At 41.7% G+C, this 21,534-nt stretch overlaps 1 protein-coding gene across 5 annotated transcripts in view; it reads right to left on the bottom strand.

Moving 5' to 3' along the window:
• The window catches only part of LRP6 (LDL receptor related protein 6), a 165,529-nt gene that overhangs the window by 58,802 nt on the left and 85,193 nt on the right, over positions 1–21,534 (bottom strand). For 4 of the 5 annotated variants that reach the window (XM_064284559.1, XM_010594981.3, XM_064284558.1 and 1 more), the window contains 4 exons: positions 12,340–12,536; positions 9,332–9,463; positions 5,225–5,621; positions 3,601–3,772 (listed from right to left, as the gene is read on the bottom strand). In XM_064284559.1, the coding sequence (XP_064140629.1) occupies positions 3,601–3,772; positions 5,225–5,621; positions 9,332–9,463; positions 12,340–12,536 (898 nt within the window). Of the gene's footprint in view, positions 1–3,600; positions 3,773–5,224; positions 5,622–9,331; positions 9,464–12,339; positions 12,537–21,534 lie in introns of those variants that run through there. The other variant, XM_064284562.1, reaches the window with a different exon arrangement.

The raw sequence follows: 21,534 nt of genomic DNA, 5'->3' as shown, positions 1-21,534 counted from the left end.
CAATGGTGTCATTTCAATATAATGAAGAAGAAACATAAATAAATACTAGCAAGTATTTTAAGTAAGACATACATGTAAGTGGCCACTATCATCAGCTCTGACAACTAGGGAATGCAAACATACCCTCACAGGTACATTTTTATATTAAAGCGGCAGCCAATACTATGACTGTCACCATTTTTTTTTTAAAAGGTGATAGTAATGCTCTGTGTCTCACCCTTCTTTTCAGAAGCTGGTTACAAACCTGAGGTAAACCTATCTGTTCGTTCTACAACCTTGTAATACAAAATTTGAATATGAAATCCAGTGTTCCCCATTCCTTTTTCCTGGTTTCTCTAATCCTTATACCCAACTCGCCAACATCTGGCCACATCACCACCTAAAAAAAGGAAGTGGGAAGCTGATCTCGGGAATCTCCACTGAGGTAGCACACAGCGTTAAGTGAAGGAACTTCTGAGTTCATCATCCCATCAGATCCACTCAAAAGACAAGAGCTTGCTATGCTATCGGTAAGCATTGTATTGTTACATAATCGTTTACCAAATAACTATCTTTTCTTTCCTGGTGGCACAGTGGTCAACCACTCAGGTGCTAACTGACAGGTCAGCAGTTTGAACTCACCAGCTGCTCTGCAGAATAAAGTTGTGGCAGTCTGCCTCCATAAACATTACAGCCTTGGAAACCCTGTGCGGCAGCTCTACTCTGTCCTACAGTATTGCTATGAGTGGGAATCAACTCGACAGCTACAGGTTTGGTTTTTTTGGGGAGCTTCCCAAAAGAACTGTAAATATATATAAAGGAGTTTGATCCCAAATAAACTCCATGTCTTCCAGAAAAGAAGAGAGCTATCACAACCATAATCTATTATTTCCTTATAATCCCTGTAAAAAGCAACTTTCATTCATGACAAAAGCTGGGAAGCTTTCTTAAGAGGATGAGACTAGAAGGGAACATGTGACCCATACTAGGGTCAGATCAGTAGCTGGGATCACAGCTGCTACATACAAGCAGCTAGCAAGTAATCTTCTTGGAAATAATAAACATTTTAAAAATTATTTATCTTTCCAAAAGTTTTCAAGTTCAATATTATTTGCCTACTATCAAGTGAGGCAAGATGAAAAAGTGGTGGTAGTTGCTCCTATAATCACCATTAGTCTCAGAAAGGGAGACTAACAATTTGTCTTCCCAATTATGCAAGATTAATTTAGATGATGAGCTGTAATCTTTCCTTAGCTTGCCATGTACTGGTGATTTTACACATCATCATAAGAAAGAAGGGAATAAATAACAATACCTGCTCTCACCATCTCCCAGATGTGTCTGTGCAAAGACGACAAACAACTGATACCCAACCAGGGAAACTTCATCACAATCTCCCGGAGGTAAAAATAAGGGGAGGCCTTCGTGTGCATAGTTTTAAAAATCTCTTTAAATGATTCTGATTCACACATACAAAACTTCCCCTACCCGCTTTTACTCTTAAGTGCCTCATCATAATGCATGTAAAAGTAGCGGAAGTAGATTTAGCATTAATAAAAACTCTGGCCATAACCTATGCCACTAACACCAAGTAATCTGTCAAACAGAGTACCAAGAACAAACAACAACTGTGCACCAGCAAGCCTGAAGTGGAAAGAAACAGATCTGAAAGATAAGCTTAAGAATATTGGTACCACTCAGGGAAGAAGGACTCAAGGGAGCAAATGACATCACTGTAAACACATATATAGCTTAAGAAGATGGAACAAAGATGCCAGAAGAATACTAATTTTAAGATCTTCTGTACTCACACTGAAAACTAAGAAAATAAACCCAGTTTAATCAATAATGGATATTGTTATAGAAGTTCATTTCTGTTCTTAATCAGTATCCCTTAGAACCTCCATAAATTCTTGTTTCTTTACCTGCATCCCTCTTGAACTATTTGATTTTAAGTGAATTTCTATATTTAAAGTGTTAAAAGTAACTTGAAGTGTGGAAAATAAAACCTGGAAAAATTCCCAGTAAGAAACAAAAAACTTTCAAGCTAATCAATCAGCCATAGTAAGCTAAAAAAGAGAAGCCCAAATACGGAATTTTGAAAATCCCTTCACAATAATAAGTGCTCTTCCTTTATATAAATTATATTTCCACAGATATTCTTCTACTAAGACACATCAGCTTTAAATTGTTTATCTAAGAGTAGTAATACCTTCACAGTAACGTATGGTCCATGGCTGATCAACAACACACAGCTGTGAACTGGCTGGGATTAGGTAGACAACTTGTGCTCAAGCAGATCCAAGCGAAGCTAACGGTATGTCTGAAAGTGAACGTATAACCTTTGCCTCATTAGCACTGTACTCTAGCTGCTAAAGGTTCAAACACTAACTCGGATTTCTTTTTTTTTTTTTAAGGTAGTGAAATACTAACATCATGGAGAGAATTTATATAGTCAGGTCAATACAAAATTTCTACTAATGGAAACCAGCTGCAAGGATAAGAGATACAGTTTTCAGTATTTGAGCCTGGTGGAATACTAATGGGTTTCTTCTATTCCAACTTTCCACTCTGGAAGGAAGGCCCTTTAATTCATTATTCCCTCATAGTTCCTGGCACTCCTCGGAATTACCTTTCTAAAATAACTACTCTGGAGTCCAGATTACCTATCCATCAGGAGATGTGTGTTGTGGCTCTCTGAAGTGCCACTCCAAAACATTTCATTTCTTACATTAGGAGTCATTCATCCCCCAAAGGAAAACTGCAACCCAAACTCTGTTTTAAATATGCGACCCATAAGACTTCCACAACAGGCCTAATTCAAAGCTGTGCATTTTACACTTCACATTCAATATCAAGAATATGCCAATTATAAAACATTGTGATGAAACATGCACCACTGATTGTTTTCACCATAGTTCTGATTGTTAAAAACTCCATCATTTGGCAAACATGTTCTTCCCAAGCTTTGGTTAATTATTCTTTCTCCCACCAAAAAAACCCAAGCCCGTTGCCATCTAGTTGATTCCAACTCACAGGGACCCTAAAGGACAGAGTAGAACTGCCCCAGAGGGTTTCCAAGGAGTGGCTGGTAGATTCAAACTGCCAAACTTTTGGTTAGCAGCTGAGCTCTTAACCACTGTGCCACCTTTCACCTACACGGCTCGTAAATCAATTTAAAAATCATTTTCATGTGATCATCTTAATATGAAATATATCCCACCACCAGTAAACAAAAAAGCTATATATGTATATGTGTTTTGTTTTCCTGACTGAAGAGTGCCAGCTCTTCCAGCATAGACCGGATGTAATATTTGATTTGTAACTGCCTCTAGGGAATTCAGAAAGAGGCTCTACCAATAATGAGGAAAACCATTCACACGAGCTTTAAAGACTAGAAATAGATAAACACACATTTCTCATGCCAACATAACTCAGAAATTCTGGGGTTAGGTGGAGAACACGTTATCCCTAGAATCCTGAAGCTTGAGTAACATTTCTGTAAAAGATACCTCTGGCATCCAGGCATAAATGTAAGGTAGCAAGAATATCTACATCAAGTAACTATCAACTCAAAAACCATTACAAAATTGGTTTTAAAATAAAAAGTAAGAAACAAACCTCAATTTTATCTGTTTTGGCATCTCCCCAGTATATTTTGCCTTCATCATAATCCAAGGCTAAACCATTTGGCCAACCAAGAGAAGTGTTAACCAACACGACTCGGTCAGAACCATCCAGAGCTGCTCGCTCAATTTTCGGGATTTCTCCCCAGTCAGTCCAGTACATGTACCTACAGAAGTATACAGAAAATAAGCTAAAAATAGATAATAAAATATAACTTTCATATATCTTAAAGGTGAGATTGACCCCTTGTATCATACTGGTATGATCAGTTAATAACACAGAAAAATAAATAAAATTTAAACAATATGTTTAAGACAGTTATAACAGCAGAGAATAACCTTGTAGAAAATGTTCAGATCTGTGTTTTCTACAGCTGATCTTGAAAATGCCTTCCAGTAATAAAATTCTATTTTCACTTAGGTTTCTTCAAAATACTCTGAGCTTCTTCCTGCGAACTGCCTTTTTTGTTGTGCTTTAGGTAAAAGTTTACAGTTCAAGTTAGTTTCCCATATGAAAATTTACACATACATTGTTAGGTGACCCTAGTTGCTATCCCTATAATGTGACCTCACAATCCTCTTTTCCACCCCGGATTTCCCGTGTCCATTCAACCAGCTCCTATCCCTTTCTGTTTTCTCAGCTCGCCTCCGGGCAGGAGCCGTGCCCATTTAGTCTCGTGTATCTACTTGAACTAAGAGCACACTCTTCATGAGTATCATTTTATGTCTTATAGTCCAGTCTATCCTTTGTCTGAAGAGTTGGCTTTGTCCTCTTTTTCTTTATGGCTTATCATCTCTGACACAAAAAGGTTACCCTAGTAGTAATATTTAGAGGACCAGTTGAATTCCAAAAAAACTAATTCTTCCTGCATTGCTAAGAAATTCTTGTGGCTCCTGGGAATGTAAGTGGCTCCAAGGCATCGGTATACACTGAAGTGTAATAATCTGTCGTTATATTCATCCTCAGACTAAATCTCTTAATAATGAGTAACACTGGTAAGTATGTAGAAAGCAATGTTTCCCTGGGCTGTGATCAGGATAGTATGGCAAAAAAAAAAAAAAGACTAGGCATAAAGCTGCACAGCCTGGTAAAGTTTTAAAAATCATTTCCAGGCTAAGTAATAAACCCGTATCAGTTTAAGCTATTTATGTGAACATATTTTCTAATCCTTCCAGATAATATGTATTTTTAATCGACTTTAGTAACCAAGGAAAAAGAGTCACTCATGTATTTGGGGGAAATGTAAAACAAGACATATTCTTTATCATATCATTTTAGAAGTACTGTAAATATGATGAAATTAAATCTTCTAGGGAAAGGGAAAGAGTTCTGAAAATAATTTCTTTCCACATTTTTTATGGTCATGATGCAACCTCAGCAAAATCTGCAGCCAATACTAAAATCAGCAAGTAAGGACTTAATTTGGGGGGAAAAAAATATTCAAAGCATTCAAGGAACAATACTAGCACTTCTTTAACTTGAGATTTTATTTCAATCACTAATAAACAGCCATAAAGAGCTGCTTGCTGGAAACCAACATATACTTCATGTTGTTTTTCTCAACATTTTCAGGGACCTGTAGAAAAAAGAAACACTACACAGCAGTAGAGCTTCTTACCCAACCATGGGATCTAACACAATAGCCCGGGGTTCCTCTAAGTCTTCTGAAATCAAGATCTTCCTCATGGTCCCATTGAGCCTTGTTACTTCTATCCGATCAGTGCCAGTGTCTGTCCAATAAAGATTTCGTGCAACCCAGTCTACAGCAATACCATCAGGATGCGCAATTTGGGCAGTGACCACAAACTGACTGCCTGATCCATCTATGAAAGAGCGGCGTATGGCCCTCACTTCATCATCGGTCCAATAGATATAGCCTTCCACAGGATCATAATCTATGGCAATGGCATGACGGATGTCTTCTAACTGCAGAACGATGTCTGTAAAATCTGGTGTATCCAAAGAAATGCGTCTCAAGTCTGTCCTTCTGGCTAAAAGCAGTAATTCAGTGGCACCTAGAACAACAAAGTAAAATGAAGAAAAAATAATCTGAAACCCACAGCAAAATTTAGCCACTCTAAATAAAAAATGCAGAACTTCTTCAGGAATTGAAAAATAGATGAGTATAAAAGGATACCAGGTCTATTTAGGGTGGAACGTAATGCAGTGAAATAGGAAGAGTCTACTACGAGATCAAGTTCTATAATTGCTGAGCTCTTCAAGTTTTGAGCTCTCTCTGGTTTCATTCATTGCTTAGCCCCCAGAATTAAACAGCTATTTAAAGGTACAACGAATAAAGCCTAAGTAGTGACGATGAAGCTAAGTAGCTAAGTATTAAAAGAAGAAGGAGACATAAGATATTGATCCTTGTTCAAAAAGTATGTTTAAAAAAGTTTTAAAAAGGTAAGGAAATACAGGATAAAGATCTCTTGGGAATGATGAGAATGTTCTAAAATTGGATTGTAGTGATGGTTGCGTAATTCTGTAATCTTACTAAAAATCACCAAATTAACTAAAGTTAAGCAGGTTAATTTTATGATATGTCAGCTGTTTTTGGAAACCCTGGTGGCGTAGTGGTTAAGTACTATGGCTGCTAACCAAGAGGTCGGCAGTTCAAATCCACCAGGCGCTCGTTGGAAACTCTAAGGGGCAGCTCTACTCTGTCCTAGGGGGTTGCTATGAGTCAGAACCAACTCGACAGCAGTGGTTTATTGGAAGCTGTTTTTAAAAAATATAGGGCCATACTTGACAGAATTAAGAACAAAAAAAGCTATGGAAAAGGAAACATCATCAGTGGAGAGAAGGACCCAGTAAACATGATACAATGGTTAAGAGTAAGAGTTGGGGATCTGACAGAACTGGGTTCAAACAGCTATACAAACTTAGGCAAAATACCTAATCTCTCTAGAGCTAGCTTCTTCATTTATGCCTAACAGGATTACTGTGAGGATTACAGATGATAAACATAAAACTCCGGAAGGTGCCCATCATATAAGTTAGTATCATTGTTAGGTGCCATCATGTTGATTTTGACTCACAGCAACCCCATGTGACAAAGTAGGACTAGCCCATAGAGTTTTATAGGCTGTAATCTTTATGGGGGTCAAGTCTTTCTCCCACAGAGCCACTGGGGCGGGTTCCAACTGCCAACCTATTGGTTAGCAACCAAGCATTTAACCATTGGGCCACCAGGGCTTCTTATTTAATTAAAAAACAACAACAACAACAAAAAAAACACCATTGCTGTCGAGTCGATTCCGACTCATAGCAACCCTACAGGACAGAGTAGAACTGCCCCATATAATTTCCAAACAGTGCCTGGCAGATTCAAACTGCCGACCTCTCGGGCAGCAGCCATAGTACTTAACCACTATGGCACCAGGGTTTCCGGCTTCTAATAAGTACTTATCAATATCAGCTGGAGGTTCAAATCCACCCAAGTGGAAAAAAGTTTTTTTTTTTGAAGACACGTTAAAAGAAATGCCTGGCAACCTATTTCCAAAAACTCAGCGATTGAAAGCCCTATGGAGCATACTTCTACTCTGACTCTCACAGGGTCACCATGAGTTAGAATCAATTCGGTGGTAATTGATTTAAATAATACAAAACCCAGTGCCTTCGAGTCGATTCCGACTCACAGCAACCCTATAGGACAGAGTAGAACCGCCCCCTAGAGTTTCCAAGGAGCACCTGGCAGATTTGAACTGCCGACCCTTTGGTTAGCAGCCATAGCACTTAACCACTATACCACCACGGTTTCCGATTTAAATAATAGCTAATGATTACTATTATAGTAATAATAATACATTAGCTACGATTTAAATAATAGCTAATGTATTATTATTACTATTACTAGAAAAGAAAATCTTTTAAATTTTCATTTCACTAAGCTTCAAATCTGATTATTTAGGAAATGTTCTGAACCCAAATTAGGATTCAATAAAAATATAGCTGAGAATAAGGATATCAGCTCTATAGTTTTTGTTTTGATTTTTAATGTTCTATTAAATCACCAGCAAAACAACAATCTAACTATAAGCGGCTAATAAAGGATAGCAAACAGATTGACAACTGAAAGCACAAGAAAAGATCTGCAGCCAAAGAATTGAGTCCAAAGTTTTTTGCTTTTGTTTTTTTTTTTTTTGCCAAATTCACTTCAACCAGCAACCTGGAATTATAGTAGACGAAACTAAGAAGAGGAGTGAGGCCTCTCAACATTAGCTTTTTGACTATAACCCGTTGCTGTCTAGTTGATTCCGACTCATAGAGACTCTACAGGACAGAGTAGAGCTGCCCCGTAGGGTTTCCAACAAGCGCCTGATGGATTCAAACTGCTGACCTTTAGGTTAGCAGCCACAGCTCTTAACCCCTACGCCACCAGGGTTTCCTTTTGACTATAGTACTAATTATAAACGAACTATGATTTGGAGAAAATACAGGCCAGTATGCCATAGCAGACTCCAGGTAGGAATAACTTTGTATAATTTACTGCCCCTCTTAACTTCCCAAGGGAGCCAGCTCAAAACTTTGCAAACAAAGAAGTCAAAGAAGGTGGAGTTGTTAATTTGAGCAAGGTGATCAAAACAAAATAAAGAATTTAAGGCGACTATGCCACTATGAGCCAACTGCATATCTGAAATTCAAAATGCTGGTTAAACACAAGCATCTGTACTGCTGTAAGGGAGTAAAATAAATCCTCTGTTTTAAAGTCAGGCTACATTTTTAAACAAAAAAAGCAACATTACAAAAACCTTTTGTTTTAAATTGAAACCAAATTATTGTTTGCCATGGAAACCGCTGACAAGAGTCAGCCAGCTTCACCTTTGACTATGAGGACAATTTATCAATGCCAAGTCATGACAAACATCCTGTACACGAACCCAATTCCATCTTTGCAGCTCCCTGATCCTCTTGCCAGGAACTCTCTAACACGCTCCTAAATAAAGGCTTCTGCATTTCAGAGTTAAGAAAAAGATCCTGCTAAGTATAACAATTTTCTTACCAGGTCTTGCCGGTGGTAGAGAAACAGATGGTGGTCCAGAGAGATAAGAATGAAGAAAAACATTCACATTAAGAAGAAAAAGAGAAGACAAGAACTGGTGTTCTCCCAAACCAGAAGTTCCCTGAAGTGTCCTAAATCAGTGTACTTCTCCAACATCTCTCTTCTCCATAGGAAATTATGAGAGTAAGGAGAAGAGGCAAAGTGTGGTTGTTAAGTATAAAAAGGAGTTGCTTTAAACAGTACAACATGGAATTTTTTCCTTCTTCTGAAAGCACTTCTCTGTTGTTAAAATGATAATTTGAGATTATCCTTCAATATTTTTTAGAAAATATATCTATTTATGCCTTATGATATTCTTTATAGGCAAAAGTTTAATAAACATTTTTCCTTGCACTTTATTTAGAAGTACTATTGTTAAAAAAATTATTCTTTATGGGATATGATACTCATATCCATGAGAATCAATTGTGATATCAATGATGTGAGATTTAACAGAAAAAACAGTGCTTTTAATTAAAAAAAAAAAGCATGTTACTTAAAATACTAATTTGTAAATCACAATCAAATTATGACATAAAACACTTGTTATATAAAACCATTTGTGAAAACTGTGAGACTGACTAGTCTCCCAAAGTACTGTCACCTACAGATTATAGAGAAATAAATCATAAAAAACTCAATTGTTATCTAATTTTTTTTCCTTCTTGGAAACTATCTTCTTACCATCTTTGCAGGTTTTTCCATTCTCCAGGAGTTTGACCCCAGTTGGACAAGCACACTGATAAAAAGGCTTGACTGGAGACATCAAACACAAGTGGGAACAACCACCGTTATCAATTCCACATGGATTTGTAGCTGTCAAATATAAATCACACTGATTAATACATCAATGAGTACAGATGACTTCCCTCACTCTAGGTACACAAAGGTTAACAACCATAACACGAGCAACTGTGATAAACCAAAATTATTACCAAGTGTCATCCAAATGCTTGACTACCAGACCATTAGCAAGGAAGGGAATTAATCAACAAGAACTCAGTGTTTTATATCCAAAGGGGAATACACAAAAAGTAAAGCAGGGGGTCCCTAGCCTGAAAGAGCTTACAATCTAGTAAGTCAAAATTAACATACAGTAAAACTAGAAAATAATAAAAAGAATTAAACTACATGCTATTTTACACATTATAGATTATAAATGAGCAGAGTTAAATGGAAAAAACAAAAGAACACTGAGCATTCCAGAATTGAAAGGCGTCATGGAGGATGTAGGACATGACAGGAGGCTTAATGAGAGAACATTTCAAATGTGGTAAAACTATATCAATGAAAGCTTAGAGGCTATACACTGGTTGAGATATTAAGGTGAATAATCTAACTGGGAAGTTAAGATTTCTGCTGACTAACAGGAACAGTGTTGGATGAGCACAGAGAATGGGGACAGATAGTGGTGGAGGTCACTGAAAGCCAAGCAAAGTAGTAAGAAAATTGGAAAATAATGCTTTGAAAAGATCGATACGGAAGGGATAAGTAGAATGGATTAAAAGTGTGAAAACTGAAAAGCAGAGAAGCCTGATTAGTAAACTTACAGAAATGATGGAAACTGACAGAAAGGGCAGGATTTAAATAATATTCATAGGAAAAAAATCAGCATAAAATTGAGACCAATGGAATATGAAAGATAAAAGAACAGTATCAAAGATAACTATAAATTCTCAAACTAGTAAAATATAAAGGCCCAACAATAGCCCTAAAACAACAGGGAAATTTTTCTCCCTTTATCGTGGGTTAGCAATGGAGAATAGAAAATTCATATCAGTGACCAAACTTTTTCTTTTGTAACAAGAGTGACACACACACACACAAAAACCAAACCCAGTGCCATCGAGTCAATTCCAACTCATAGCAGACATGTTTAAAAACATTTTTATGAGCTTCATGATCACCAGATTCCAATGCAGTGCATTTAATATTTGACTGTTATTGCTGTTAAGTGCAGTCGTGTGGGTTCCAACTCATAGTGATCCTATGTATAACAGAATGAAACACTGCCTGGTCCTGAGCCAGCCTCACCATCAGTGCTTTGTTGGAGCCCATTTTTGCAGCCAATGTCAACCCATTTTGTTGAAGGTCTTTCTCTTTTTCACTGACCCTCTACTTTACCAAGCATTATGTCCTTCTCCAGGGACGAGGCCCTCCTGACAACATGTTCAAAGTACGTGAGACAAAGTCTTGTCATCCTTGCTTCTAATGAGCATTCTGGCTGTGCTTCTTCCAACACAGATTTGTTCATTCTTCTGAAGTCCATGGTATATTCAACATTCTTCGCCAACACCATAATTCAAAGGCATCAATTCTTCTTCAGTTTTCCTTATTCATTGTCCACTTTTTGCATGCGTATCAGATGCTTAAAAACACCATGGCTTGGTCAGGTGCAATTTAGTCACCAAAGTGACATCTTTGCTTTTAAATACTTTGAAGAGATCTTTTGCAGCAGATTTGCCCAATGTAATACATCTTTTAATTTCTTGACTGCTGCTTCCATGGGCATTGATTGTGGATCCAAGTAAAATGAAATCCTTGACAACTTCAATATTTTCATTTATCACAATGTTACTTACTGCTCCAGTTGTGAGGATTTTTGTTTTCTTTATGTTGAAGTGTAATCCATACTGAAGGTCGTAGTCTTTGATCTTCATCAGTAAGTGCTTCAAGTTTTCTTTGCTTTCAGCAAGCAAGGTTGCATCATCTGCTTACTGCAGACTGTCAATGAGTCTTCCTCCAACCCTGATAGCACATTCTTCTTCATATAGCCCAGCTTCTTGGATTATTGCTCAGCATAGAGGCTGAATAAGTATGGTAAAAGGAAACAACCCTGACATATACCTTTCCTGATTTTAAACCATGCAGTATCCCCTTGTTCTATTCAAACAATTGCCTCTTGGCTAGTAGAAGTTCCACATGAGCACAATTAAATGTTCTGGAATTCTTATTCTTCATAGAGTTATCCATAATTTGGGTAATAATATTTGACTATCTCCCCATAAATGGAAGGAGCTAATACAAAGCAATGCATAATCCAAAAACCCTTCATTTTTGGCTATGGAAACACAATCTGAAATACACTCAGACACATGCCAGACATTTATTTATACACAAGTGCCAAACGCTTAACATTCTCATACTCCCTTTAAACCTAATTCCAGACCTCTTTTCGTTCAATGTTGCCAGCAGTCACAGCCCAAGTCATTATAAATAACTAAAGTTTGACCAAATAGAAGCAAGAAAAAGGGAAGTGGAGTGCACATAGAAAAGGTTAAGGAGGTATTTTACTCAGCAAGTTGAAGTACTTAAATCCACCAGCTAGGTTAACAGAGGTTTCCATTCAAGAAAAGTATTTATTTTTTCTTTAAATACAATCACATGACACACATTCGAACACACACTGAACAGAAATAATATAAGAAATACATTTGTGTACAAGCTTAACATTTCAGCCATCTCAATTTTTTATTTTCTTTCTTTCATCTCTATCTCCGTACCACCCTTCTCAAACAAAGGTTGAGGTGGTCTGTAGTGCTAGATACCAAGCTATACATGATTTAGGCTGTTGTTTAATTTGATTTATATTTTGGATCTGTCCTCCCTTCTCCTGCCGCTCACGAGAAAGCCAGACCCTAGAGTGCTACAAAGCTCTTCCAACATACAATTTGAAAATCAAGATCACTTACCATTTGGCTGCCTCTGTTGGCTGAAGGCATGTATATCCATGGGAGAGAAGATGTTAGAATGGATTTCACGCAGGCCCTTGCCAGTGTACTTGTTGCAAGCCAAAATGGAGTGTGTATTCCAGTCAGTCCAGTACAATGTGTCCTCAAACAACGTCAAGGCAAAAGGATGTGGAAGGGAACCTTTAACCACTGCCTGCCTGTTAACACAAAGAGAAAAACCCAAACTTATTTCTAAATTTTCTTCTTTTATCATAAGTTCATCTCTCCCATTAAAATGATCTTATTATCCAAATTAACACAGCCAAGTACTGAGTAACGCGTATCTAAAGGTCAAAAACACATATGAAAAAGGATTCACATAGTAAATTCGAATATCTTTTCATAATGTCACATTTCTTTCTAAAGTAACAAAGACCCCAACCAAGCACTTCAGAGCGATCCTTAACTTGGCAGCAGGCCCCAGAATCACCACAACCTACAGACAGAAAGAAGCCCAAGAGTTAGCACTGCTGTCAGTTCCCAGTCCTCAATCACCACCTCTTACTCACATCGTCTATCCTGCCACATAATTCACTCTATCAGAAAAAGAAAGGTGAGTAATAAGAAAAAATCCCCAAAACTGCAGTTGGCAATGGGAAGTATATTTAAATCAGCAACGGACTTTTCCCTACTTAGGGTGGAAGAAAAAAAGAATCTGAGCCTGCTTCTCCCATCACTTTTCACAGTTTTGATAACTGAGAGTAAAAACGCACACATGGGGCTACAAAGCGTTCAGGTAGCAATCCTCCTGCAAACCCCGCCTACCCAAACGAGCATCTCAGCCGGCTTTTTGCTATACTTTTACTTAACCTTTTCAAGTCACCCAGCCAAAGGAAGTTATGCCACTAAAAGATGTACTCAAGAAACAAAACAGATCCAAAACTTCCACAAGCAATACATACTATATAAAAGGAAAAGAAGAGAGCCTGATTTTAGTTCTCAAGGCACAGAACGTAGGAGAGTGTTGTGCAGAGTTACATAATTAGTAAATACTCTCGAATAATGAATAAATTGGATTTTGCATTTCAAAACAGTACTCAATAAAATAAATGCTTTCATATTTTCATAAACCCGTGATTTCCATATAGCCGAGCCTAGATAAAGGAACATTTTAACTACTCAGAAAAAAAAAGAAAAATAAACATGTAAGCAACTAAAGAGAAACAGAAAGTGTTACATATTTGAGAAAAGATGATTCAATATTTAGGTCCTCACGGTTATCTGCCGATCTTTAAGACGATTGTCCTCAGCCACCGTCGGGACAGCCCCGTGGACGACAGGACCAGACTGCCGGAGCTGACAGTGTTCTCACCGGCTGGTCTGAGGTGCGGACCACCAGGACTTCCCTCCTCAGCCACCGTCGGGACAGCCCCGTGGACGACAGGACCAGACTGCCGGAGCTGACAGTGTTCTCACCGGCTGGTCTGAGGTGCGGACCACCAGGACTTCCCTCCCAGCCACCATCGGGACAGCCCCGTGGACGACAGGACCAGACTGCCGGAGCTGACAGTGTTCTCACCGGCTGGTCTGAGGTACGGACCACCAGGACTTCCCTCCCAGCCACCGTCCGGACAGCCCCGTGGACGACAGGGTCAGACTGCCGGAGCTGACAGCGTTCTCACCGGCTGGTCTGGGGTGCGGACCACCAGGACTTCCCTCCCAGCCACCGTCGGGACAGCCCCGTGGACGACAGGACCAGACTGCCGGAGCTGACAGCGTTCTCACCGGCTGGTGTGAGGTGCGGACTACCAGGACTTCCCTCCCAGCCACCGTCGGGACAGCCCCGTGGACTACAGGGTCAGACTGCCGGAGCTGACAGCGTTCTCACCGGCTGGTCTGGGGTGCGGACCACCAGGACTTCCCTCCCAGCCACCGTCGGGACAGCCCCGTGGACGACAGGACCAGACTGCCGGAGCTGACAGCGTTCTCACCGGCTGGTGTGAGGTGCGGACCACCAGGACTTCCCTCCCAGCCACCGTCGGGACAGCCCCGTGGACTACAGGGTCAGACTGCCGGAGCTGACTGCGTTCTCACCGGCTGGTCTGGGGTGCGGACCACCAGGACTTCCCTCCCAGCCACCGTCGGGACAGCCCCGTGGACGACAGGACCAGACTGCCGGAGCTGACTGCGTTCTCACCGGCTGGTGTGAGGTGCGGACCACCAGGACTTCCCTCCCAGCCACCGTCGGGACAGCCCCGTGGACGACAGGACCAGACTGCCGGAGCTGACAGCGTTCTCACCGGCTGGTGTGAGGTGCGGACCACCAGGACTTCCCTCCCAGCCACCGTCGGGACAGCCCCGTGGACGACAGGACCAGACTGCCGGAGCTGACAGCGTTCTCACCGGCTGGTCTGGGGTGCAGACCACCAGGACTTCCCTCCCAGCCACCGTCGGGACAGCCCCGTGGACGACAGGGTCAGACTGCCGGAGCTGACAGCGTTCTCACCGGCTGGTCTGGGGTGCAGACCACCAGGACTTCCCTCCCAGCCACCGTCGGGACAGCCCCGTGGACGACAGGACCAGACTGCCGGAGCTGACAGCGTTCTCACCGGCTGGTCTGGGGTGCAGACCACCAGGACTTCCCTCCCAGCCACCGTCGGGACAGCCCCGTGGACGACAGGGTCAGACTGCCGGAGCTGACAGCGTTCTCACCGGCTGGTGTGAGGTGCGGACCACCAGGACTTCCCTCCCAGCCACCGTTGGGACAGCCCCGTGGACTACAGGACCAGACTGCCGGAGCTGACAGCGTTCTCACCGGCTGGTGTGAGGTGCGGACCACCAGGACTTCCCTCCCAGCCACCGTCGGGACAGCCCCGTGGACGACAGGACCAGACTGCCGGAGCTGACAGCGTTCTCACCGGCTGGTGTGAGGTGCGGACCACCAGGACTTCCCTCCCAGCCACCGTCGGGACAGCCCCGTGGACTACAGGGTCAGACTGCCGGAGCTGACAGCGTTCTCACCGGCTGGTCTGGGGTGCGGACCACCAGGACTTCCCTCCCAGCCACCGTCGGGACAGCCCCGTGGACGACAGGACCAGACTGCCGGAGCTGACAGCGTTCTCACCGGCTGGTGTGAGGTGCGGACCACCAGGACTTCTCTCCCAGCCACCGTCGGGACAGCCCCGTGGACGACAGGACCAGACTGCCGGAGCTGACAGCGTTCTCACCGGCTGGTCTGGGGTGCAGACCACCAGGACTTCCCTCCCAGCCACCGTCGGGACAGCCCCGTGGACGACAGGGTCAGACTGCCGGAGCTGACTGCGTTCTCACCGGCTGGTGTGAGGTGCGGACCACCAGGACTTCCCTCCCAGCCACCGTCGGGACAGCCCCGTGGACTACAGGACCAGACTGCCGGAGCTGACAGCGTTCTCACCGGCTGGTGTGAGGTGCGGACCACCAGGACTTCCCTCCCAGCCACCGTCGGGACAGCCCCGTGGACGACAGGACCAGACTGCCGGAGCTGACAGTGTTCTCACCGGCTGGTCTGAGGTGCGGACCACCAGGACTTCCCTCCCGGCCACCGTCGGGACAGCCCCGTGGACGACAGGACCAGACTGCCGGAGCTGACAGCGTTCTCACCGGCTGGTCTGGGGTGCAGACCACCAGGACTTCCCTCCCAGCCACCGTCGGGACAGCCCCGTGGACGACAGGGTCAGACTGCCGGAGCTGACAGCGTTCTCACCGGCTGGTGTGAGGTGCGGACCACCAGGACTTCCCTCCCAGGCTGGCTGAGTCTGCGAGCCCCACTGAAACCTGTTCAGCACCATGTTGTTGTGGCTGGTGGGTGCCATCAGACTGATTCCGACTCACAGCGACCCCATGTGAAAAGAGTGGAAGTGCCCCACAGGAGTTTTCTTGGCTGTAATTTTTGTTTTAATTAATTAATTTACTTATTGCACTTTAAGTGAAAATTTACAAATCAAAGTCAGTCTCTCATACAAAAAGTTACACATACACACCTTGCTAGGTACTCCTAGCTGCTCTCCCCCTAATGAGACAGCACATTCCTCCTCGCCAACCTGTATTCCCTGTGTCCATTCAAGCAGTTCCTGTCCCCCTCTGCCTTCTCATTTCGCCTCCAGACAGGACTTACCCAAATAGTCTCATGTGTCTACTTCAGCCAAGAAGCTCACTCCTCACCACTATCATTATCTAATAGTTCAGTCCAGTCCCTGTCTGGAGAGTTGGCTTCGGGAATGGTTTCAATCTTGGGCTAACAAAGGGTCTGGGGACCATGACCTCCAAGGTCCCTTTAGTCTCTGTCAGTCCATTAAGTCTGGTCTTTTTACAAGAATTTGAAATCTGCATCCCACTATTCTCCTGCTCCAATTGTTCACTGTCACGGCGGTGATCTGTAGTACCCGGGCACCATCTAGTTCTTCCGGTCTCAGGCTGATGGAGTATCTGGTTTATGTGGCCCTTTTTGTCCCTTGGACTCATCTTTACCGTATGTCTTTGGTGTCCTTCATTCTCCTTTGCTCCAGATGGGTTGAGACCACTTGATGCATCTTAAATGGCCATTTGCTAGCGTTTAAGACCCCAGACGCCTCTCAGCAAAGTGGGATGCAGAAAGTTTTCTTATTGGCTGTAATCTTTACAGAAGCAGACTGCCAAGTCTTTCTCCCAAGGAGCAGCTGGGTGGGTTCAAAATGCCAACCAGAGCTCCTTGTTCAGCATTATAACAACATACAAGCCTCCACTGACAGATGGGTGATAGCCAGAAATCAACCTGGGTCTCCCACTTGGTAGATGAGAATTCTATCATGGAATCACCACTGCCTCCTGAGACTACCACCCGTATATTAAATTTGAAAGCGATGAGATTCTTTTTATCTAAGTAGGATTAGTATCTGTTATATACATGGAATGGTCCTAGTCTAATTTGTTATCAATTCAGGCCAGAATTTTAAAAAATTAAAGACACAATTAGCACAAATAGTCTACCAAACAAACCAAAAAATTCCTTTGTATTTCATCAAATAAAAAGGTAAAATTCACCTGAATGTGTTAGACACAGGAGAATAAACGGGAAAAACAAAATCTATCCCTGAAGGATATACTCCTTTTATATACCGACTGAAACCACAGGATTCGAAATCAGAGCTGAGTTCAATTCTCTGCTCTGACAGTACTTGCATCGTTTCTGCAAGCTCTGACTTTCTAATCAGTAAATAGAAGATAATAATCTACCCTCAATGAGCTACTATAAAGATTAAATGAGATAATATATTCAGAAGCATTTGGCATTATACTTGATACTCGGTAAACGTTTCATAAAAAGCATTTGGCATTATACTTGATACTTGGTAAACGTTTCATAAACGATTCCATAATTTTAGAACACACATTTTCAATATTTTAATATTCCTAACATGGGGGTACATTCTCCATCTGAGGTGAACATTACATGTGGTAGTTTTTAAATCAAAAAATTCTTAAAATCAACAGCTATTGGAAACAAATATCATGTTTCTTGTTGCTGTCGTTAGGTGCCGTCGAGTCTGATTCAAATCATAGCGACCCTGTGTTCCATAGAACGAAACACTGCTCAGTCCTGTGTCATGCTCACAATTGTTACACTTGAGCCCACTGTTGCAGCCAGTGTCAACCTATCTGGTTGAGGGTCTTCCTCTTTTCCACTGACCCTGTACTTTACCAAATATGATGTCCTTCTCCAGAGACTGATCCCTCCTAACATGTCCAAAGTATGTAAGATGCAGTCTCGCCATCCTTGCTTCTAAGGAGCATAGGGGCATTCTGGTTGTACCTCTTACAAGACAGATTTGTTTGTTCTTTTGGCAGTCCATCGTATATTCAATATTCTTCATCAACACCACAACTGAGAGGCAACAATTCTTCTTCGCTCTTCCTTATTCATTTTCCAGCTTTCACATGCACATGATGTAACTGAAAATACCATGGGTTGGGTCAGGTGCACATTAGTCCTCAAGATAACATCTCTCCTTTCCAACAGTGCAAAGAGGTCCTTTGCAGGAGACTTGCCCAACGCAACGCGTCTTTTGATTTCTTGAGTGCTGCTTCTGTGGGTGTTGGTTGACTGTGGATCCAAGTAAAATGAAATCCTTGACAACTTCAATCTTTTCTCCGTTTATCATGATGTTGCTTATTGGTCCAGTTGTGAGGATTTCTGTTTTCTTTATGCTGAGGTATAATCCATACTGAAGGCTGTGGTCTTTGATCTTCATCAGTAAGTGCTTCAAGTCCTCTTCATTTTCAGCAAGCAAGGTTGTGTCATCTGCATATCTCAGGTTGTTAATGAGTCTTCCACTAATCCTGATGCCCCATTCTTCTTCATATAGTCCAGCTTTTGGATTATTTGCTCAGCATACAGATTGAATAGGTATGGTGAAAGGACAGAACCCTGACGCACACCTTTCCTGACTGTAAACCTGCAGTATCCCCTTGTTCTGTCCGAACAACTGACTCTTGATCTAAGTACAGGTTCCTCATGAGCATAATTAAGTGTTCTGGAATTCCCATTCTTCTCAACGTTATCCATAATTTATGATCCACACAGTCGAATGCCTCTGCTTAGTCAATAAAACACAGGTAAACATCTTTCTGGTATTCTCTGCTTTCAGCCAGGATCCATCTGACATCAGCAACAATATCCCTTATTCCATGTCCTCTTCTGAATCCGGCCTGAATTTCCGGCAGTTACCTGTGGATATACTGCTGCAGCCACTTTTGAATGATCTTCAGCAAAATTTTGCTTCCATGTGGTATTAATGATATTGTTTGATAATTTCCACATTCGGTTGGACCACCTTTCCTGGGAACAGGCATAAATATGGATCTCTTCCAGTCAGTTGGCCAGGTAGCTGTGTTCCAAATTTCTTGGCATAGACGAGTGAGCACTTCCAGCACTGCATCCGTTCCTTGAAACATCTCAATGGATATTCCCTCAATTCCTGGGGCCTTGTTTTTTGCCAATGCCTTCAGTGAAGCTTAGACTTCTTTCCTTAATACCATCTGTTCCTGATCATTTGCTACCTCTTGAAACAGTTGAACGTCGACCAATTCTTTCTGCTATAACGACTCTGTATATTCCTTCCATCTTCTTTTGATGGATCCTGTGTTGTTTAATATTTTCCCCCATAGAATCTTCACTATTGCAACCTAAGGTTTGAATTTTTTCTTTAGTTCTTTCAGCTTCAGAAATGCCGAGCATATTCTTCCCTTTTGGTTTTCTATCTCCAGCTCTTTGCACATGTAATTATAATATTTTATTTTGTCTTCTCAAACCAGCCTTTGAAATCTTCTGTTCAGTTCTTTTACTTCATTACTTTCTTTTGCTTTAGATGCTCGAAGTTCAAGAACAAGTTTCAGAGTCTTTTCTGACATTCATTTTGGTCTTTTTTTCCTATCTTTTTAATGACCTCTTGCTTTCTTCATGTGTGATATCCTTAGTGTCATTCCACAACTCGCCCGGTCTTTGGTCATAAGTGTTTCATGTGTCAAATCTATTCTTCAGATGGTCTCTAAATTCAGGTGGCATATACTCTAAATTCAGGTGGGATTATGTTCTCGCGGACTTGATCTAATTTTAATTTCAACTTGAACTTGCATATGAGCAACTGCTGGCTGTTCCACAGTCAGCCCCTGGCCTTGTTCTGACTGATGATATTGAGCTTTTCCATCATCTCTTTCCACAGATGTAGTTGATTCATTTCCTGTGTATTCCACTGGACGAGGTCCATGTGTATAGTCACTGTTTATGTTGGTGAAAAAGGTACTGGCGATGAAGAAGTCTTGCAAGTTGGTCTTGCAAAATTCTATCATGAGATCTCCAGCATGGTTTCTACCACCAAGGCTGTATTTTCCAACTACCTCTCCTTCCAACTTTCGCATTCCAATCACCAGTAATTATCAATGCGTCCTGATTGCATGTTCAATTTCAGACTGTAGAAGCTGGTAAAAAATCTTCAATTTTTTCATCCTTGGCCTTGGTGGTTGGTGCCTAAATTTCTTCATCCTTGGCCTTGGTGGTTGGTGCCTATTAACTGGACTTCCTTGTAGGCGTATGGATATTACCCTATTACTAATAGCAATGTACTTCAGGACAGATCTGGAAATGTTCTTTTTGACAATGAATGCAATGCCATTCCTCTTCAAGTTGTCATTTCCAGCATAATAGACCATATGATTGCCCAATTCAAAATAGCCAATACCTGCCGATTTCAGCTCACCAATGCCTAAGATACTGATGTTTATGCATTCCATTTCATTTCTGACGATTTCCAGTTTTCTTAGATTCATACGTCATACATTGCAGGTTTCAATTATTAATGGGTGTTTGCAGCTGTTTCTTCTCATTTTGAGTCATGCCACATCAACAAATGAAGGTCCCGAAAGCTTGACTGCGTCCACGTCATTAAGGTCGACTCTGTTTTGTAGAGGCAGCTCTTCCCAGTCATCTTCTGAGTGCCTTCCAACCTGGGGCGGCTTATCTTGCACTATATCAGACAATGTTTCGCTGCTATTTGTAAGGTTTTCACGGGCTAATTCTTTTCAGAAGTAGACTGCCGGGTCTTTCTTACTAGTCTGCCTTAGTCTGGAAGCTAAGATGAAACCTGTCTGCCATGGGTGAGCCTGCTGGTATCTGAACACCAATGGCATAGCTTCCAGCATCACAGCAACACGCATGCTCCCCCAGTATGACAAACTGATAGACATGTGGGGGAAATATTATACTAACAATCGATTTAAATGTCAACTCCTTTCATAGCCTCCTTAATCCCCTCATGCTCTCATAATAGCGACTGGATTGTTTTATAACTGTTACTTATCCAGCAACTCTTTAACTGATTACATTTTTGAGAATAGGAATTCTGGCTTATTTATATTCCCAAAATCCTATTTAATGCTATGTGTACAAATTAGGTACACTTATCAAACACTCAGTGAGTGACTGACAAAATTAAATATCTTAAGTGAAAAATATGTAATTAACAGAGCTGAACAAAAGCATAGCTAGGAGGACTATTAGTCAATCCTTTCACATTCTTTGGTCATTTACTAATTTGTCCAGCCAACTGATGACTTGTTCCTGTAAGTGGAGCTAACCCAACATAGCCTTCATTTTTCTTCACCTCTACTGAGATTACCAGATAGGCCTATCTTCTGGTTTCTCCT

Source organism: Loxodonta africana, chromosome 4 (genome assembly GCF_030014295.1).
Source record: "Loxodonta africana isolate mLoxAfr1 chromosome 4, mLoxAfr1.hap2, whole genome shotgun sequence".
NCBI classification, from domain to species: domain Eukaryota; kingdom Metazoa; phylum Chordata; class Mammalia; order Proboscidea; family Elephantidae; genus Loxodonta; species Loxodonta africana.
Note: the sequence above shows the minus strand (reverse complement) of the source record. Positions and strands in the feature narration are given on the sequence as shown.